The 20,009-nt window shown below is 36.3% G+C and overlaps 3 protein-coding genes and 1 long non-coding RNA gene across 5 annotated transcripts; 1 reads left to right on the top strand and 3 right to left on the bottom strand.

Annotated features, from left to right (window-relative positions):
• LOC111207133 lies at positions 1 to 1,898 on the top strand. The gene is made up of 3 exons (XR_002659385.2): positions 1 to 227; positions 368 to 461; positions 583 to 1,898. It is a non-coding gene; the product is annotated as an uncharacterized LOC111207133 (long non-coding RNA).
• Positions 1,899 to 2,276: 378 nt separating this feature from the next.
• On the bottom strand, positions 2,277 to 4,416 carry LOC125588276. Its single transcript, XM_048759544.1, has 5 exons — positions 3,825 to 4,416; positions 3,771 to 3,775; positions 3,368 to 3,655; positions 3,082 to 3,301; positions 2,277 to 3,004 (listed from the first exon to the last, which is right to left on the bottom strand). The coding sequence occupies exons 1-5, from the start codon at positions 4,414 to 4,416 to the stop codon at positions 2,277 to 2,279; spliced, it is 1,833 nt and encodes a 610-aa protein (XP_048615501.1).
• Positions 2,954 to 12,878, bottom strand: LOC106374323. The gene is made up of 2 exons (XM_013814380.3): positions 10,683 to 12,878; positions 2,954 to 10,600 (listed from the first exon to the last, which is right to left on the bottom strand). The coding sequence occupies exon 1, from the start codon at positions 11,862 to 11,864 to the stop codon at positions 10,782 to 10,784; it is 1,083 nt and encodes a 360-aa protein (XP_013669834.2). The 5' UTR covers positions 11,865 to 12,878; the 3' UTR covers positions 2,954 to 10,600; positions 10,683 to 10,781.
• A 1,197-nt stretch (positions 12,879 to 14,075) lies between these two features.
• LOC106375624 (DNA replication licensing factor MCM2-like) lies at positions 14,076 to 20,009 on the bottom strand. Of its 2 annotated transcripts, XR_001275317.3 has the most exons (20): positions 19,740 to 20,009; positions 19,469 to 19,650; positions 19,260 to 19,390; positions 19,006 to 19,189; positions 18,682 to 18,901; positions 18,386 to 18,593; positions 18,130 to 18,264; positions 17,867 to 18,058; positions 17,614 to 17,786; positions 17,338 to 17,526; positions 17,148 to 17,264; positions 16,989 to 17,073; positions 16,737 to 16,880; positions 16,533 to 16,658; positions 16,252 to 16,434; positions 16,009 to 16,170; positions 15,775 to 15,896; positions 14,943 to 15,376; positions 14,348 to 14,655; positions 14,076 to 14,259 (listed from the first exon to the last, which is right to left on the bottom strand). XR_001275317.3 is itself a non-coding variant. In XM_013815583.3 (17 exons), the coding sequence occupies exons 1-17, from the start codon at positions 19,949 to 19,951 to the stop codon at positions 15,771 to 15,773; spliced, it is 2,769 nt and encodes a 922-aa protein (XP_013671037.1). In that variant the 5' UTR covers positions 19,952 to 20,009; the 3' UTR covers positions 15,661 to 15,770. The 2 variants fall into 2 exon arrangements, 1 of the variants encoding a protein (XP_013671037.1); XM_013815583.3 differs by lacking the exons at positions 14,076 to 14,259; positions 14,348 to 14,655; positions 14,943 to 15,376 and having other exon boundaries at positions 15,661 to 15,896.

Raw genomic sequence — 20,009 nt, 5'->3', positions numbered from 1 at the left:
CGGATCCTCTGTTTCTTCCGATGAGAGATCTGAGTGAAGCTGATCTTAATCGAGCTAATATATGTGTCTGAAGTGTACTGGAGGGAAGGAAAGGTCAACAAAACCAAAGCGTTGATCTTGTCTCCATTGAAAAAGAAGATGTCTGAAAAGAAACTCGTTTTTGTGTCTATAGCTTCACCAAACAATTTAACTCCTACATCTGAAAAGCCTCTACTCTACTATGGCCTGTAAGAAATGTTTTAAAGCTTTGATTTTGTATATCAGTATATGCTATGATTCTTAAAAGCTATATGATGTTGAATCTGAAGCATCCTTAAGTATTTCATAAATATTTGTTCAAAGTGAAAGACTGTCACTTTCTTCTCAGAAACGCGTGAAAGACTGTGGAAGCTGACATAAGTGGCTCTATTCGTTTGAAACCAGAGCAGTAAAAATATACATGGCTCCTATGAAGATCCCAGGTAATCTATTGACCAAATAATAAATCTATGTTACTTTTTAACAAAACTTTTTTATAAGCCATATATAAACTCTTTTGTTTTCTTTTGTTTTCTTATGGGGAATGAATGTTTTCTTTTGCAGGCGCTCATTATTATAAAAGAAGTAAGATGATGTTAGGAAACCAATCAAAGCCATATCAGACTGACGCGAGATTGCATGGTTTTCTTCCATCTTTTTAAGAAGTATTATTTAGCGCCTTGTCTGCAGTATGAAGTTATGAGTATAATAAATATGTACTGCTGTGTGAGTATATTACAATTATATTCTTATTTAGCTCTGTTTTATACTTCAGGAGATGCAGTTATAAAAAGTATAAGTTCAGCTTCCTCATTGACCAAACGAACGCAAAGTGCATTCAGAAACAACTTCTAGCATTGGAATAACATGTAAGTCACTTAACCGAACTTAGCTAGCACTTAGAAGTCAGGAATGGAATATAGATTAGAATTCGAGAAAGGAATATCGGTTAGAAGTCAGGAATGGAATCTGAATGTTGTTGCTAGTATGTCTGTTGCGTGCTTCCAAAGGATGTATGAATCCGAATGTTGTTTACTTGGTTGTCCATTGTGTGCTTATATGTAGGTTAACAAATACAATGTCGTTTGCTTGTAATGTCTGTTGTGTGCTTTTGTTTGCATGAATAAATTAGAGAGATAAATGAAAAACTTCCAACTTGCAAGTTAACTACACTGTTTGAAAAAATAGAAATAAGTTTAAATACGTTAAAACACACAGCAAACTAAACATTAAAATTAGAGATTCAGAAAGATCTCTTTGAAAACAACATTCTTTGTCTCACACTTAGGCTTTCCTTGATCATCAACAACCAAAATCTTCAATCCCTTTTTTGATGTAACTCTGGAAACAGCTACGTATAGTTGTCCATGAGAGAAGACATCTCTTGGAAGACATCTCTTGGTAGATACAAACCAACATGGGATAGCGATTGACCTTGACTCTTATTAATTGTAATAGCAAATGCAACTGCAATAAGCAGCTGCCTCCTCCTCATCTTGAAAGGCAATTTATTATCAGAAGGTGTAATAGAAAGTCTAGGAATGACCACAGTTTTTCCCACCTTTTCTCCTGTGATCACTTTAGCCTTTACCAATAAATCATCCATCTCTGTAATCTGGAGTCTTGTGCCATTCATCAAACTGTTTGTATGATCGATGTTTCTAAGCAGCATCACTGGACATCCGACTTTCAAGCGAAGACTGTGATTTGGCAGACCAGAAACCTTGATGGTGTTTAAGAAATCGGGAGTTAGAGCCTGGTCATTTCTCGAAAATCTATCAGAAGCATCAATTGAGTCAGAGCTTAAGTAAATCCTTTCTTCTCCTGCATGTTACAAACTCAAAAATTAAATAATAATCAAAAACGATTTCAGTAGCCAAAAATAAGTTGTCCATATAAATAGTATAACCTGGTAGTTTATCCAACATGTGCTGGTTAATCTTGTTGACATCTTCATTGGTGGGACAGAGAATTGCCCTTTCTTGGAAAAACTTTGGCTCTTTATTTTGTTGTAAGGAAACAACATCGCCATACACTGCTTTGCTAATTGATTCAATCGGATCATCTACATCAGTAATAAGAAACTCATCTGGAATATTGATTACAACTTCTCCATCATTATCTCTTCCAAGCTTTCCATCTCCAACATCTAAAATCCACTCTGAGAATTCCTTTAGTTCCTTAGCATCTTCAGCAGAAAGGTTTTCAGAAAGTAGCCTCATATTCTTGGTTAGCTTCATCAGTTTGACATGCTTCCATCAATATGAGGAATTAAGAGACTCCATTATAATTTCTGGTCGTCCAGCACCATGTATGACAGACAAAACTTGTCTAAAATCACCTCCAAATACAACAACTTTCCCAGCAAAAGGCATGATGTCTTTGTTCCCCATAATGTCTTTCATACTCCTATCCAAAGACTCAAAACAATGTCTACTCATCATTGGTGCTTCATCCCAAATGATTAGAGATGCTGCTTTCACCAAGTTAGCTTGATCACTTCCTGGAATAAGGGTGCAAGTAGAATACTCATCTGGGTTAATTGGTATTCCAAACCTAGAATGTGCTGTCCTTCCACCTTGCAGCAATAGAGAAGCTATCCCACTTGATGCAGTGTTCAAGCATATTTCTCCCTTGAATCTAATAGCTGCAGACAACAATCTCCACATGAAGGTTTTACCAGTTCCACCAAATCCATAAACAAAGAACACACCTCCTTTTTCATTTACAACTGCATCAACAATCTCATCATATATTTTCCTTTGTTCCTCTGTTAGTTTAACAATGTCTCTGTCATGCTCAGCTTTCAGCTTCTCCCTATCGTAACTCAGCTCATCTGAAATGAGAACATTTTCATTCCCACCAATATCTGGATCTGGCTTTGGCATATTTTCCCATTGATCTAAAGAAAATCCATTGCTCTTTAAAATCTTCTCGATCTCAAGAAGAACAAACTGTTTTTTTTCATGGGCACTTAAACAGAGATCTGCAAAAAAAAAAATATAACACTTTCAACTTCAATTTTTCAGAATATGATATCATAAAAAATAAATTATATTGTACCTGGCCTGTTTAGTAACTTTCTTCGTTTATACTCAATATCATCACATAGAACCTCCCATGTATTGTCCCAAACAACTTCTGGCTCAGACAAACTACCAGACATCAGCATCATAACAAAAGTATGACGCAAATGTGAAGCTGATTCTGTGAAACTCGTCCTCAAAATGTCATCAATATACTCTTGATCATCGTCTAGTAAGCCCCTTGCAAAACACGCTGCCTTATATGTAGGATAAACAACATTGTTAAATGTTCAAATCTCCTCATCACTTCTTGGACCTCTAACTATGTTTAGCAGAACACGCAAATAGAAAGCTTGTTCAATCTTCCTTGAGGCATAATTGATCCTACCAATACTGAATCCTCTCTGTCTGTCGTGGAACTTTTTCTCCTTCTTATTCCAAGTGAACATTGTTGGGATTTCTGCTAGAGTGAGTCTTCTGGCCACAGCACTAACCTTGTTCAGTTCAAACCATCCAGTGAACATGGTATCTTCTATCTGCTCACGATTGGTCACTTTCTCATAAGTGTCATCATCTTTGAAAATAATGATCTGCTTCCCTGGTAGGTGCCACTGCATTCGCTCAACAGGTACTGATCGATAGTGAAGAGGGAAACTGAAAGTCCTCCATGCCCCTTCACAGGCTGAAACATACCTAAAATAATAATAATCGAAATTAGTAATGTACCTGATCTGATTCAGAAGTAAAAAAATCTTTAATCAAACATCAAAAAAAATTTACCTGCAGTTGAAGAAGTTTTTGATCTCATTTTTTTATCAACTCCAGTAGTTTCATCGTTTGACTTCTTTCGCTTTGCTCCTCCTTTTTCGGGTGGCTCAACAGTAACAGTACAACGATCCGCGCCTTTATTAATATACTTAAATAAGTATTTAATAGAACCAGTCTGATTACACCATTCCACATTAATATGAGCTCGATAACGAACAGATAATTTCTTGTTATAGGGTATCACATATCTGTTATCGCATTTGAAGCCATTTTTCTCTACAAAGCAACCAGACTCTTCACGGCGTCTATAAACTGGAAAACCTTCTCGGTTCACTGAAGTTGTTTGCACAAAATCTTTTGGATAAAGCTTTGAACATTTACCATTTTCCATGCATGGCGAATTCCAGTTAAGTGCCCCACAAGGACCATGAATCATCATATCTTTTACCACATCAAACAACTCTGGTTCCTTTTCCTTGTCTGGTATTTCTGCTGAGATAATCTTGTCAATGTCTTCGGGTTTAGGAAATTTATAGTTAGGATGCATGAAGAGGAGAATATGAGCATGTGGGAGACCACGTTTCTGAAACTCAATTGTGTACATCGCTGCATAAAAAAGAGAAACACATTACTATTTTGAGTTAATACCATACTATATCAGACGAAAACAACCATTAAAAAAACTCACATGCGACTGTCTTTCCAAGTAGCTTTTTTCTGTTAAATCACTCATAATAGAATCCAGTTTACACTTAAAAATTCTGCATGGAATTTCTGGTCTGTCGTCAGGACTGAGTTTGCGTGGTTGAACATATCTTGTGATTTCAGGCCATTTAGGATTGCATGTGAAAGTTATAAACAGATCGGGAAACCCAAAATATTTGCATATCGCCATTGCATCCAAATACATATTTTTCATGTATCTTGGTCCTCCAACGAAAGTTGCTGGTAACAAATAGCGGCTTCCTTGCTCACTCATATCTGTCTTCCCATCGTTTTCAGACTGCTGAATAGAATCAAAGCTATCTGATCTAAGGCTTTTCTGGTTCATCCTCAAAATGCACAGCCGGTTAGATTCTATAGTTGTATAAGCATCAACCAAAACTGTTGGAATAGCCGCTTAGAGTGCAGAAGTGTATGACATTCCCCGTCTCTTTCCTGAATCCGATATGCATACCACTGTCTCATACTGATATTTTTCCTCTTCAGTTTAGATGTAGCCTCTGTTGATCTTTTTTCAATCCCAAGTCTGAACCCATCTTCGCCATATGTAAAGATAAGAGGATACTGTAGTGCAAGATAGGAAGGATGTATTTCACTTATCCGTTTAAGCCATCATGTTTGCTTGTTTGCTTCTCTTCAAGAACAATATCTCTTTTATCCATTTCCAAATTGAAATCCCCAGGTATCAGTGCAGCAACTTCAGATGCAGTAGGAGTATCATATGTCCGTCCATCTTTTTCTCGACTGCTAACAATCCTCATATGAAAAGTAGTCTCAGGGTTAGTATTGAACCTATCTCTGGCTGAACGGAATTGATGCACATATGGATTTACTTGGTCTAGCATCTCAACTATCATCTCAATGACTTTTTTTCTCAGACTCTCTTTTTTTGCCTTATCAGCCTTTTTCTTGTATTTCCTGCATGAAAAGTAAGATGTTTGACAATATAAGAATACCATTGCAATATGCGGGTCATAATCTATTATATTTTGGTTGTTAGTAATGAGTTAACTTTACACTATAATGGAAGCTCTTTTGTCAATTTCGTTTTCGATGTCAACAATGTAGAGTTGAGAAAACTTGGCTTCTTCTCCAGCTGGTGGCTTTAAACTACCCATTAGATGATAGTTTTCTCCTTGAAGTTGAAACATCTTTGGTCCACGTCCTTGAGGAAGACATCTATCCACTTTACCCCCAAGAGATGTAAAAGAAAAAACCATATTGAGCTGCCTGATATTTTCCCGAAAATATTTGCTGATCTCATCATCACCATGTAACAATTTTTTCAAGATCTCTGGTGATTCTTTTAGTAATGGTAACTGAACTTGACCTTGTCCACAACACAAAAAAAATTTTGGTTTCTTGGTCTTGGTTCTCTTTTCAATGCGTTCACCATACCACATTTTCGCCCCACAGTAGTCACACATGTAAGTAGGATCTCCCTCATCTAAGTACTCTGTAAGAAATTCATAAATTCTGATGGTTAAGGTAAGAAAATATAATAGATATTGAGTTACAAATATGAAAAAGTGTCAATTACCAGTCTTGTTTAGTTTAGGCAGAGGTGTAGTAGATGATGATTGACCTCCCTCAAACATGGTTTTAAATATATCGGCCATAGTCATAATCCTAGCCCTTTGTTCATCTGGTACAGGACTTATATCAGATATTTCTTCAGTGTTATCAGATACTGCTTCATATGAATCACTCTCTTCACTACTAACATCATCATAACTCTGATCACTATAATCTTCACCTTCATCTGTATATAAAAAACAGTGTTATAAAATTTAAGGCTGCGAATAAAATAGAATAGATATAATTATGCCTACCAGTAAAATTGTGGTCAAGAGATGATTCCAAGTCATCTTCTTTTTTTGACTCGTTCACTTGAGATGTTGACCACATTTTCTCATTGTGTTGCTTGACACTGTCTGAATTGGAGAAGGCAGGTAAAAGATTCCTAGGCTGAATTTTGAGACATGTACTTCTTCTTGATATGATGTTTGATAACTGAACTCTGTCATTGTTATTATCTCCTCGCAATCACAAAATAACCAAAAAAACAATGTTAGTTATTAAACATAGAACTGGTCAAAATCTGTAATATGTTTCTAATTGATCCACTTACCATTTGCTCGAATCCTCTTAGAACACTGAGGCTGCTTTCCTTTAGCTTTGTCTGTAGGTGCATCAACAACATAATAGACGCATGAATTGCATATATTGATTCACTGAGTAGAAAACAGAAAAACAGTAACAGATAACAATGTCATGGGTAAAGAAAAAGCACCATAGTATGGATTTCCTGAACCGAAGTAGGTTGATGGTTGAGTAAAATGCTGAGAACCCCCGGAACTTTGTAAATTCGGCTTTAAATTAGAAACATCTCCCAACACTTGTCTAAAGGCAGAGTCGGATTTGGTTCCATCAGTCAATTTAGAATCTGCTGGACTTTGACATGTAGGTTGATGATTTGTTCTTCTCTTCCTTGTATTGTCTTCTTTGTTCTTCATGTTTGTTGTAATGGTAACTGCATTTCGAGAAGTTAGTTTTCCATTGGTGTTTTATCGTAATCTATGGTGTTCTGTAATGATGGGTGTTAAGGTTATGTTTAGACACAACGTGGGTTAGCTAATGAACTCCCTTATTATTGGATAACTAAATTATTTTAATACTTTTTAGTTTCCTTTATATAAGGAGATATAAACATTTAACATGAAACCACTTATTTAAATTCATATATAATATGGCAGAGTACTATAACATGTAGCTGATTGGTCAATATATCATTCCTATTGTTTTAATTCAAAGAAATTTCTATAAATTTAAAAATCTCTATTTTAAAACATTAGTTAGAGTAGATAAAAACAAAGTATGATGTATGTAATGTGAGCAGATTCCTTGAATCAGTATATCAAAAATAGTAATCAAGTATTTTCTTATAATAAAATGTAAGTCTCAATTGTAAGTACTGCAAATTGAAAAATAATCTAGCAAAGGAACGCAAATATTGGAAATCTTTATTACAAATTAAACTTTAAATAACTGAAACAAATCTGCAAATAAGCACTTATTGTGAAAACATAAACAGAAAACAAACAAAGAACCACTTTGGTTTCTTCATTAGCCACTTTTTTGGAGCTTGAGTCCTCTTTAGTGGTCTTTTCTTTCTTCACAAAAACTCTAGCGCATTGCTTCTTTGTTGTAGAACTTATGTCAGGTTCACCTTCATTGGATTGTTGTTTGCGTTTAGATGATGGGGTTACCACAGTGTCTTCGTTTGCCTGACTTTCGATAACTAAAAGTGAACCCTGTACAAACAATTTACATATGAATCTGGTGCAGTCGTATACATTCAGTTAAAATTCTAAAAATCTAAAAATACAAATCCATACCTGTGAACCACTTAAATTAGTAGTTCCCACATCAGACTGAGTCCATGACTCAGTGGTGCTACCACCAGTCAGTAGCATACTTAGATCTTTCCATACTTTACCAACTTTATACATCCCACCTTTGCTAGCAACATTGTTACTCTCAATGTAAATACCAAACATGAAAGTCTTTCCAACCAAATCAGTAATGGCCTCAGGAAAAGATTCAATATCTTGTAGCTGTAATATTCAGTATATGTTAGAAGTTATATATTCTGAAAGTGTATAATGAAGTTGTGAAATACAGGTTATAACCTCCTCAAATGAACCGTTGAGCAAGGCAGCAGCAGTTTCAGGAATAACTCCAACTGCAATCCAGTCAAGTAACATTAGGTAAGCTTCTCCAGTACCATCTTTCACCCATATATGAATCCTGAACCTGCATCACATATTTTAAATTAGCAACTTATGAAATTAAAATATAGACAACAAAACTCGCTTAACAAATGTATTACTTTGGCAAGACTTTAGTGACTTTATCATCACACTTTTCACACCACCACAAATGAGTTGTTATCTCATTCCCCTTGACGATTTGAACTTTTGTTGAAATCTTGTTGACCTTTTTGTTGCAAGCTTTGCATCCAAAATAGTACCATCCCCAATCCTTGTCAATTGCATAAATTGTGGCAATGATTTTGCATTGCTCAATCTACATTTATAAAAGTAAAGGTAGTCCTTTAAGCATTGATACTGTTAGAATATAATTTGCATCAAAACTATTACCTGAGTTGAAGATAGTAGCTCTGCAATGTCTCTGATTGGGTATTGCATCCATTTATCGCTTCTAATCTCTCTTTCAAGTTTGTCTTGTTCGGATTCAATCAACGTCAAAGCATTGGATGCAACATCCCTATTAAAGTCAGCCCCAATAAATTTATTTTAATAAACATAGGTATAGCTTTTCATTTTATAAACAATTTAAATACCTTTTCAAAAAGACCTCAGTATCCATTATTGGCGGGTTGAAAAAGATTTGAGAAGCATCATATGAATTTGAAATTTGAACCTCATCTGACATAAATAAACAAACAATTTTGTGAGTTCCATGCTTAAAGGTACTATGATATGATAAGTGATAAGTGATAATAGAGGATTACCTCTATAGGTGCCGACTTTCACAAAACGTAAGAGACAGATAACAGTATCTTCACCAACTGCTTTGCAATTAGCTTGAATGCTTTCAGCAAATTTTCCCCATAGACAGCAAGCAATCCTACGGCCTCTGTCAAAATAAAAATGTCAAACTATTAGTTTTAGTAATATGATATAAGGAAAAAACAAATGGGATGACTTACTGAAGGTCTGTCAAACTGAACTCAATTTTCTTTCTTTCTTTACCAGAACACAGAACTGTGTCAAGAGGTCCCAAATCCGTCACTTCTCCAATAACATCTGAAATAGATCAAAATTAATTAACAAAATGTATTTATCAAACTTAAAATATCAATAGTTACCAATTAAGATGTTTTCATCTTCTACTCCCTATTGAATAGTCTGGAAATCAACCAAACTGAGAAACATGCTGTCGTTTTGCAGGGTTGACGGAGTGATATCAGTTCCATAGATGAAATTGATCTTGTATTGATGATTGGTAGGCCTGTAGGAAACATCGGGGCCATTGATGGAGAAATTTTCAATGTTTCTCCACGTTCCAACAGGTACTTTTTTGCAAACTTCTCAAAGTATGTCTTCTTACAGGAAGCAAGAATTTTTGTTCCCTTAAAAATAACAAATTGCAGCGATTTAGAAAGTAGAATTGGATATATCTATTAGTTAAAAATGAAGAGGAAAAAATAGACAAAAGGTAAACTAAGTTATGAGACTTACATGAGCATCAGACATAATGATTTCCAATGTTTCTCCTGAAAGTTTTGTGTAATGCTTCCAGGTATGGAGCACCTTAACTTGAATACGCCATTCTGATTTGAATGGTTTGATGTCAGCCAAAGCCGTGAGTTCCATGCCTAAAGTACTTTCTGAATTAGATTTGGATTGTCAATTAAGCTTTAAAGAAGTGTGTTAAGCGTAGATGGTAGGAACGATGTTTATAAAGAGAGGATGGCGATGAAAACGGTATTTGTTAAGATGAGGGCATATTTTACGGGATTACGGAATTAGTTATCAAATTTCGAAATTGAATTTAGAATAATTGATTTGATTCTTGGAATGTTTTTGTTTGTTGGATATATAGTGAGAAAAAATAGATATGCTCCATATTATTAGGAAACAGTCGACATAAGTAGTGGGTCAAACAAGTGTTTTGAGTGGTGGTTATTTTCGAAAAAGAAAATGACGTGGTGGCTAGTTTTGAAAATTAAAAAAGCATAGTAATTATCACATTAAAAAGGTATGTATCGTTAAAAATAGTTGTTGGATCCAACTTTTATCAATTGGCCAAACAGGTGTTTTAATAGAATAGATGATCACTCTATTTAAATTGTGGTTGTTCGACATTACGTGTGTTTGGGCTAGGTCAATACAATCAAGGGTAGAGGTTTAAACGTTTCTAGACAGTTTTCACATGATTTTCATGTGCGGGTCATGCTTTCCGGATCGTTGGTGTAGTAAGAAAATGGCAGAAGCTGGAACTTGGAGTAGACTTCCACAAACATGGTGTTGCTTTTCCTAAATAAAGAAACAACATAAAGAATTCCATGAAAGGTAACAAAAAACAGGACTATTCAACATGTAAATATGATCGTCTTACTTCTCTTTGGTTTCTTGAAAATCCTGTGTTTCAAGAGAACAGTTTGCACTTGTTGCTGCCATCGTTTCTTGCAAAGCCTCTCTAGCAGCAGAAACATTCTTATGACTCCCCAAACCAATATTTCACTGATTCTTGTCCACTATTTGCAGCTTTTGCGCTACCAGAAGATGGTGACGCTCTTGTAAAAGAAGAAGCACCACTTGTGCTTTTGCATGTTGGTCGAAAATGTGGAGTCAATTTGATGACAGGACTCCCATTGACTACCTCTGGAATGATCTCATTCGCAACGAAATCTTCACGACAGTTTGGACAAGGCAAGATCTTGTTAACATAACTAGACCTGGCAAATCTACAATACGTCTTGCATCTATTGCACACTGTCCAAAACGTAAAGTTACGAACTTTCTCCTCTCTTGGCACAGAATCAGACTCAAGCTTAGGCTCAAACCATCTTTTCAATCTCTTGTGTGTTTGACTCGTGGACTTTTTTCTGCTATCATATGCCCAAGTTGAAGAAAACGTTTCCTGAGAGGGACTCAATCTGATGACAGGCCTACCATTAATGATCTCTGGAATAGCCTCGACTGCAATGAATCTCCGGCAGCAATTTGGACAAGACAATGTTTTGTTAAGGTAATCAGCCCTCAAGAATTCACAATACGTCTTGCATCTACTGCACACTGTCCAAAAAGTAGGTTCAAACTTAGGCGTTAGTTCAGGCTCATGCCTAGGCTTTGGCTTTGGCTTTGGCTTTGGCTTTGGCTTGTTAGATGGAGCTGGCTCGTGTGGCTTTGGTGGTTTCTGCATTCCACTCTTTTTATGTTTTCCTTGATGATCAGACCAAGCTTCTAAAACCAGTTTAAACGCGCCTTCTGCACCGCTGAACTTGTTCTTGTCCGGGTGAAGCAAAAGAGCCAACTTCTTGTACTGTTTCTTGACGGTTTCGTCATCTGCTAAGCGATCTACACCGAGAATCTCATACCAATCAGCTTCTCTTCCTCTCCTGGTAGATGCAGAGATATAAACATCGATCATAATCAGGGCTTGTTGTAAACCATCAAGATTTGGATTCAAACTCCTTGCCTGGTTAATGAATGTTTTGGCTCCGTGGTAATCATTCTCTAAGAGTCTCTTCTCAGCAATACCCATTGCTCTTCTAGCTTCTTCCTCGTTGCATTCCATTGTTTGTTTTGAGAGAGAGTTTCTTTCGGCTACAAAGCAAAGGATTAGACAGAAGTTTGGAGAATCTGTCCACGAACTACACAAGTTGTTCTGTCCAAAGCCACAAAAATCAGAAATTTTTTTTGCAGCAATTAGACGAATACAAGAAAACCCATCAAAAAGAAACTTTCCTGCCAAGTGAAAAATCTCTCATTTTGACGAAGACCCACTCAAAAAACCCGAGAGAGAAAAATAATACAACCCAAAGAGCGAGGCGGTTGGTATATAAATAGAGAAATTGCATCCTATACATACAACTTTGTTCTTAATTAGGTAAATACCCAAAATCCCACATAATTGTGCTTTGATTGCTAGATACTAAAATTTAATGTGATAGGTAGATTGCTAATATTCATATTCTTTTTTTTGTATAATGAGCCAATTGACTCATATAAATATATATAAGTAATTTTCTAAGACGGTTGGTTTTCCTTTTACATAAAGGAAATTGTTTTTTTTTTTCCTTTTTTTAACGTCATAAAGGGACCGTTAATTTGGTATTGAAAATTTTAAGCATCTATATTATTAAAAGAGAAGTAGCCATTAAAAAAAACCCTTAAGTTTTCTAACTTATTTACACTTCCATGTCACTGAAAATTAAATTAAACTACATATTTTAATGTTTGTCTTTTCCAGTTAAATTAATGAGTTTTCCTTAATCAAATTTAAAATTAATGTTATTAAATGAACCTACCTATTTTAATGATTGTTTTTTCCACTTAAATTAATGAGTTTTACTTAATGAAAATTAAACTTAATGTCATTAAATGAACCTAAAAATACATCATATTTAACGTAGCTTATTACGGACGAGTACGACCCAATAATGAATTTGAATTTTATTTTTACGAAAACGTGAATCACTTGAGTTATGTAATATTTAAAATATATTAACTACAATATAACAAATGCATATAACCTACCTATACTTTAGTTTGAAATGATCATGCTCAAGTTTTATATGGTCAACTTACATCATGCATCGATCGATGTACAATAGTCAAACCACTTATAGTTTTCGTTTTCTTTAAAGGATGTATCAACCAACCAATCATCCCACTGATTTTCTAAGCTTTATAAAAAAACAAATCAATAAATACAAACTCAAAATCCAATATCTTCTATTAATCAAAACATAATATCTTCAAAGTCGTATCTTTAATGTACCTATTAAATATAGAAACTGTAACCATAATTACACTAATTATAAGAATAGATTTGATTCCAACCAATTGATCTATTACTTCGGTAATTGATTTGCTTGCAGAAGAAGAAACAATAAATTTAAAACTTATAAGAATATAAAGATATAGAGATTCCAACCAATTGTCTATATTTGCGTATGATTTTCGCATAATAAGCTTCAAATTGAACATTGAAAAAGATAGAGATTTTTTTAATCTGTTACCGACACAGAACTTAAACAAAACGAAGAGTTAAATGTAATTTTTTTTTGTTACACTTCCCGAAAAAAAACGGTTATAATATGGGCTTTCATAATATGACATTTTAACATATTAATGTTATGGACATTTAATAATTATCTTGATGAAAAACAAAGACTATAAATAATTTATTATTAACAAAAGTATGAAATTATTTACAATTTGATGACTAATTCATCACCCTTTTTATATGTTAAATTTTTCATAGAAGTTTAAAAATCATTTTATTTTCTTTAAACATGTATAACTAATTTATAATCTTTTATGCCATACTAAGTCATGATATAATATTTCTTCATATTTTACATTAATAACCATTGTTTTTATATATCGTCTACAATTCTCTAATTACGTTTATTTTTTCAATTTTGTATATGATATCGAATATTCATCATAAATAGATGGTTTAAGATGCCAAAAAAATTATTTACTTGGTGAATATAATACATCAAATATTACAAATACATCATTTAGTTAAATAAATAACCATAAACCGAAAATTCATATCCGCGCTGGCGCGCGGGTCAGGGTATAGTTGACCATTGTTTGCTAAAAACATTGTAAAATTGTTGGCCATTTTCTCGAATATATAAGAGCATCTTTATCTTAAAGCCCCTATTTGGGTCTCTAAAGAATTTTTTAGTACTTTTAATTAGTTAAAGTGAAGTTAGAGACCTAAAACCCGTACAATTAGTCTCTCCATTGCATATCTCTTATTTAGGGGTTCTTTTTTTTTTAAATAGATTTTATTTATGAAATGTTTATCTTCTTCACAACTGATGATGATGACTATAGCTTGACCTGAAACTTAATCTACATCTCGATATTGTCCCAGTCAAACGAGTTTCCTTCCAAATTGTAACCTGGTTGTTGCATTCTGTTCCTCGCCAATCTGCTCATCACCGCAAGCCCTGAGAGCAAGAGTTCAAGATAAGAGCAAGATTTGACTTTGATGTGGTGATGAAGATTTGTTGAGAGATGTATCTATTTAACTTCTACCATTCTATACAGTGATGACAACCAACCGTCTCTAGATATATTATGTTCCTCAAGCGACTCTGCAATCTCCTTGTCATGTTTCCCCTCCAGAACATTCCGCAAAGTCACAACCGCATCTTTCGTTCTCTTCAGAATACTCCCATCATTTTCAATCTCAAGGATCTGAAGATCGTTGTGCGATGATGTAAGACTCACACCTAGTGCAAACTGAGCAGCTGCAGCCCAACGACTAGAAGCTAGCCATTTCCTTTGTCCTTGCAAAGGTTGTTGCGAGGCATCACCGTCTCTGTCACGCTTGTTCTCAAGTACTAAACTACGCAAATAATATCAAGGTTAACTAGACTTCCACTGATTTTTATATCAAGGATGACAGTAAAAAAAAAGAGTAAGCGGTAGCTAGTAACTTACAATAAACAAACCCCTGAGTTTAATCCCTAAAAACTAGCATCATCACATACTGTATGTGTATTTTTAACTCTGCTTTCGTTAAACTTGGGTTACTTGGACGCTAAACTAGTGGTATAATTTTCATTTCACATTTGCCAAGTCAATTCCAAATAAAAAGGATTAATCTTGGTATAATGAAATAAGGAACCTGGATCATGTGCCACACGCATCGCCAGGCGTCTCTTGAAAATACAGGAGCCATGATGATACAGAGAAAGCTGCTGATACAGTCTCTTCTCGGAAAGCTGCTGATTTGTGCCAATTCTAACTGTAATCTTTATGCTTTGTGCCAATTCCAATGTTGATCTGATCGTATCACTGCCTCCTCCTCCTCCAATGTTGATCTGCGAGAGAGAAAAATGGAATCAGGATGTGTGGCGAACGCTTGGTGGGAGGCGATCGGAATCTCCCGGATGCGGAGCCAGGAAGGAGAGGAAGGTGAAGAGGATGAGGAGAGATAAAGACACGGCGAACACGAGGGGGAGGAGGAGGCGGAGGCGGTTGTAGTAAGGATTGCTGCAAGCGTAGAAGAACTCAGCGTTTCGGGAACCAAACATCACGATCTGATCTGCCTCCATATCTCTGTAAAAATCACACAAACACCCATTGGTAGAGAGATCCACAAAGTGGAAAGCTTTGAACTTTTGATGATGAAGAGCATTCCGTCGAGAGAAAGAGATGATAGCCCTTTGGCCAACACTTGTCTTAAAAGACCGCCTCTTCTAGTGCTTATTTAATAAAGATGCTCTAAGGGATTTCATATCTTAAATTTTTAGTAGTACCAAAATTGATAAGATTTAATTGACCAACTCAAAGCCGGATGGATGACTAGTTCGTCACACTGGTGTCACGGTTTCAAGGCTAAATTTTAACACAAAAGGAAACCAACTTCTAATAATCCATCGAATGTTTTGGTGAAAAACTCAATAATAATATGATAAAACATTGGTTTTTAAGTAGCTGTAAGCTTCTTTCTTTACCAAGTGACTAGCCTTCTAGGACATTTGATCACTCCTAGAACCTGATCCAATTCGAAATGTGCTTTCGCAAAATCTGTGCTTGAAAAGAACGGCCTTAGATCTGCAATGTCGTATTCGTTGGCCTGCAAATGTAACACGTAAATAGTTATAAGAAGCATACCTCTAATTCTATAATAACCCCCATCCATATGGACTTTAAGAACAACAGCAACAGCATAACCATATGAGCATTACCTTCGTCTGCAGCTCCTCTATCTTAACCTCGATAGAAGGTAGTCCCGAGTTTGATCCCGTAATAATTTCTTCAAACTTCATAGCATTCTTCACTAGCTCTTTCAGAAGAACCAGCAGCAATGAGTTGTAGTCCTTTTTGTATGTTATGTATCTTTTGAAACTCTGCACCCAGTTTTCATCAATTCAAATCTCAGAATCCATATAAGCTCCACTGAAATGTTTGTGCACAACTTAGCTACATACCTCTCTTAGAGTTCTCTGGACTCCAAATTTCTGGGTTGATATGAAAGAGTCGAGCAGGACTCTAATGGCCATGTTAACATCTTCCTCTGTCACATACTGTCTAAGGTGCATCCTTGCATGTGCTTCAGACATTCGGATCATGGACTCCAGGTGCCTTGTCGCAATAGAGACTCCTTGTCCGTTCTGAACCAAAAGAATTAGCAGGTCAAGAGATTATACCGGGATGCTATTTGAGAAAGACGGTAACTCATCAGTAACAATTAAAATCAAGAAGAACTTACCATTGACTCTCTTCTTAGATTAGCATAAACCGTTTCTAACTTCTTTGCATCTATTTCACTCAGTTTTGGAAATACATACAACTTCGAGTATGTTAAGTATTTCCTCAGCAAGTCCTGGGGAAGAACCTGTATATACATACATATGATGAAATAGCATTACTACCGAGACATAAAGACATAGAAACTTCAAAGCCAATCACAAACCTCGGGATCAGAAGAACCGCTAGATCCCTGAACGACATCCTGGGGCTCACTATCATCCATTTTACCACCTTTAGGTTGTGATTTGAAGTGACTATTGACAACAAATTCAGCAAGCATTTCATCTGTCACTGGGTCAACCACATCCTGCAGCCATACAATTGGTTTAAGTCATGTCAATAACCAAAAAAAAAGGTTAACGCAGTCAGTGATATGATCACAAAGAATGAAAAGCATAGGTCTAGAAAAATGTACCTTGACAACACAAAGGATATCAAAACGAGAAAGGATCGGATCTGTCAACTCGACATTTTGTGCAAATGATTTGGATGAATCGTACCTGAAATTGCAACGCCACAAACTTATTACCGAGATCCAGACTACAAATTGTAGCTCAGTTGACTATTTCCGTACCTTCCACCAACTGGATTAGCTGCGGCAATAACAGAGCAACGAGCTTGAAGAGAAGTAACAATTCCTGCCTTTGATATACTAATACTCTGCTGTTCCATGGCTTCATGGATACTCACCCTGGTAACAAAAAACACATATCAGCGCCACTTTCTCCAGAAAGATGAATTATCACTTGTTGCATTTTTGTCACCTGTCCTGGTCATTCATCTTGTCAAACTCATCGATAAGACAGATTCCTCGGTCCGCAAGTACAAGTGCCCCTCCTTCAAGCGTCCACTCCCTTGTCACTGGATCCTTGTGTACTGCTGCAGTCAGACCAACAGCAGAAGCTCCCTTTCCAGTCGTGTAGACGGCTCTCTGACCAGTTTTCTCGACGTATCTAGAGAGAGAGAGAGAGAGAGAAAAAGGGTTGCTGTTAGTGGAATATTCACTACATGAAGTCAATTTGCCAGAAATGTACACTTACTTCAGAAATTGTGATTTTGCTGTTCCTGGATCTCCTAGTAGAAGTACATTAATGTCTCCACGCAATCTGTGTTTCCCTTTAATGTTTTTCTCCTGGCCTCCAAACATAGCAAGAGCAATAGCTGTTTTGATATCTTCGTGTCCATATATTGACGGAGCAATTGACTTAATGATCTGAGAGAGAAATTGAAATAACTTTTAAGTGGGATGAACTTAACTTTGAAGGAATTCCAAAGAATTTATATCTGACTTACACGTTCAACTATACGTGGATCCTTGGATAACTCTTCAATTTGCGTCTTGTCTTCCTGGGTTAGCTTGTATGCAGAGAAGAGGTCTTGCTTCTTTGTAACATAATTTGCTTCCACCACAGTGGCGAAGACAGGAAAACCATTCTTTGTGTTCAAAGAGAGGTCAAAATTGTTGGTATATATCCCAGTAACCTCCTGGAATACATATCATGCAAGATAATATCAATCATCTAAGTATTCTAGAAGAGTAAGGTATATGAACGTACAATTTCTTCTCCAGGACGAGCGCAATCAATAAGGTCATTCAGCAAGATAACTTCCTTGTGTCTTGGAAGTCGTCCAGCAGGCACTGTTCCTGGACTCTCTTGAATGGTAAGCTTCTGATAGTTCCTGTATATTGTCTGAAGCAAGGAGAGTAATTAACAGAAGCATGTTAAACATCACATTTCTAAATTTAAAGCTTACAGTGAAGCTCATTTATTCAAAGGGAAATGATAGAGAGAGAGACAATAGAATCCTTACCTGTTCGACATTAACAGTAAACGGTCCTTTTGATTGGCATTCAGAGCAAGAACCGACCTTGACTTCTGAATAAGAGTTTTGGAAGAAAGGTCCCAAAACCGCTCCACACTTGTTGCAGTCATATTTCACCTGCTGCAGCTGAGGAAAGACCCCAGAGCGCCTCGTGACAACTCCACCAATGCGGATCATAGTGTTAAGATGAATCTGCCTGAAAAAGTCACCGACAGAAAAGGGTTAAGCTGAAGAATTATAAATTCACCACTGTCGATATGTTCAGCTCAATCAATATTAATTACCTTATGTTCCGAATCTGGTCATTTACTGGTAGATTGGTAACACGAACATAAATCTTCTGGTGAATATTCTTGTAGTTTGGGTGCAGATCAAAGATGACCTTTTCTGAAACTTCCTCCATGACTTCAAGAACAGGTTGTGGAGCATCGGCTAGCCAGATGGCAATATTCGGGTGGACATGTATGAACTCTTTGTAGTCAATTTCTAGACTGCACTTATTAGCTGCAGATAAGAGAGATGACATATACATACCAGTATCAGAAAGCTGCTATCTCATTCTTATAGCTCTACAAAGTGCAGTAGCAAACAAAAAAAAAAAAAAGTACCTGAGACCATTTCATTAATCAGACGAACATATTCTCCATTCTCATTGTTTGGTTTGACAAAAGTGAGCAAGAAGTCTCTGAACTTCTTGGCAATGAAACGACGCACTTCGTCTCTCATAACCCATTCCCTCAGACTTCCTTGGATCCGATACATCTCAAACTCTGCTTCATCGTCGTTGTCATCCTAAATTTACGAGAACACGATTAGCACTGCTAATAGAACTGAAAGACACATAATAATCAATCATATATACCTCATCTTGATAGTCATCTGTTTGATCAGTCATAGAAACATCAGGCTGGGAACTTGGGTCTCCATCAGGATCTCTTGGCGGAACCGCAGCTCGAGCCCTCTTGGAAGGTCTATAGTTCCAATCATCTGAATCTGAACCGTGTATCCTTAATTAGGGTTTCAGATTTCATTCAAAATTCAGTTAGTGAACAGGAGGAGATTAGAGGTTACCATTATTGTCGTGAAGAAGATGAGGAAGCTTGCGGTTAGCGAAGCGACTTTCACGAGCATCGAGGACAGCATCGGCGGCGCGACGGTCAAGCGCAATCTGACCTAAATCCCTATCATCGTCTACCGAATCGTCCAATCCAACAGACTCATACTGATCTTGCTCATCTCTTCTTCCATAGTCTCTGTCAATTTTAATTTAATTTTAAAAAAAAACAATTTAGCAAATTATAAAACTAAGACGAAATATTTTGTAAGTGAAAGGCGTGCTTACTGGAGGAAGTTATCGTTGAAGAGATCTTCTCCATCTTCTTCTTCTTCCTCCTCCGGCTCATCTCTTATGATTTGCGGATCTACCTCTGCTTCTTCATCGGAAATATTCTCGGAGTTCTGGCTCGTACTGAAAGGTAACTGGTCGGTGTTGAACCCAGCCGAGGAAGGTGAAGCTGGCGACGACGGCTGGTTGTCTGAATCTTCTCCCGCCATTTTTACCCTCTCTCTCTCTCTCTCTCTCGATAATGGAAACTAGGGCACAATGAATGAC

The sequence above is a fragment of the Brassica napus genome, chromosome C6 (assembly GCF_020379485.1).
Source record: "Brassica napus cultivar Da-Ae chromosome C6, Da-Ae, whole genome shotgun sequence".
Lineage (NCBI taxonomy): Eukaryota > Viridiplantae > Streptophyta > Magnoliopsida > Brassicales > Brassicaceae > Brassica > Brassica napus.
The sequence above is the reverse complement of the archived record's forward strand: the minus strand, read 5'-3'. Positions and strand labels throughout refer to the sequence as shown.

Coding starts and splice junctions, on each gene's coding strand:
- LOC125588276 (XM_048759544.1), bottom strand. CDS start 4,416: ATGTACACAATTGAGTTTCAGAAACGTGGTCTCCCACATGCTCATATT. Junction 3,302..3,367: donor TGCGTGTTCTGCTAAACATA/GTTAGAGGTCCA, acceptor CCTACATATAAG/GCAGCGTGTTTTGCAAGGGG. Junction 3,005..3,081: donor AAAGTTACTAAACAGGCCAG/GTACAATATAAT, acceptor TTTTTTTTGCAG/ATCTCTGTTTAAGTGCCCAT.
- LOC106374323 (XM_013814380.3), bottom strand. CDS start 11,864: ATGGAATGCAACGAGGAAGAAGCTAGAAGAGCAATGGGTATTGCTGAG.
- LOC106375624 (XM_013815583.3), bottom strand. CDS start 19,951: ATGGCGGGAGAAGATTCAGACAACCAGCCGTCGTCGCCAGCTTCACCT. Junction 18,265..18,385: donor TTACTGTTAATGTCGAACAG/GTAAGGATTCTA, acceptor TCCTTGCTTCAG/ACAATATACAGGAACTATCA. Junction 17,527..17,613: donor GCAAAATCACAATTTCTGAA/GTAAGTGTACAT, acceptor CTCTCTCTCTAG/ATACGTCGAGAAAACTGGTC.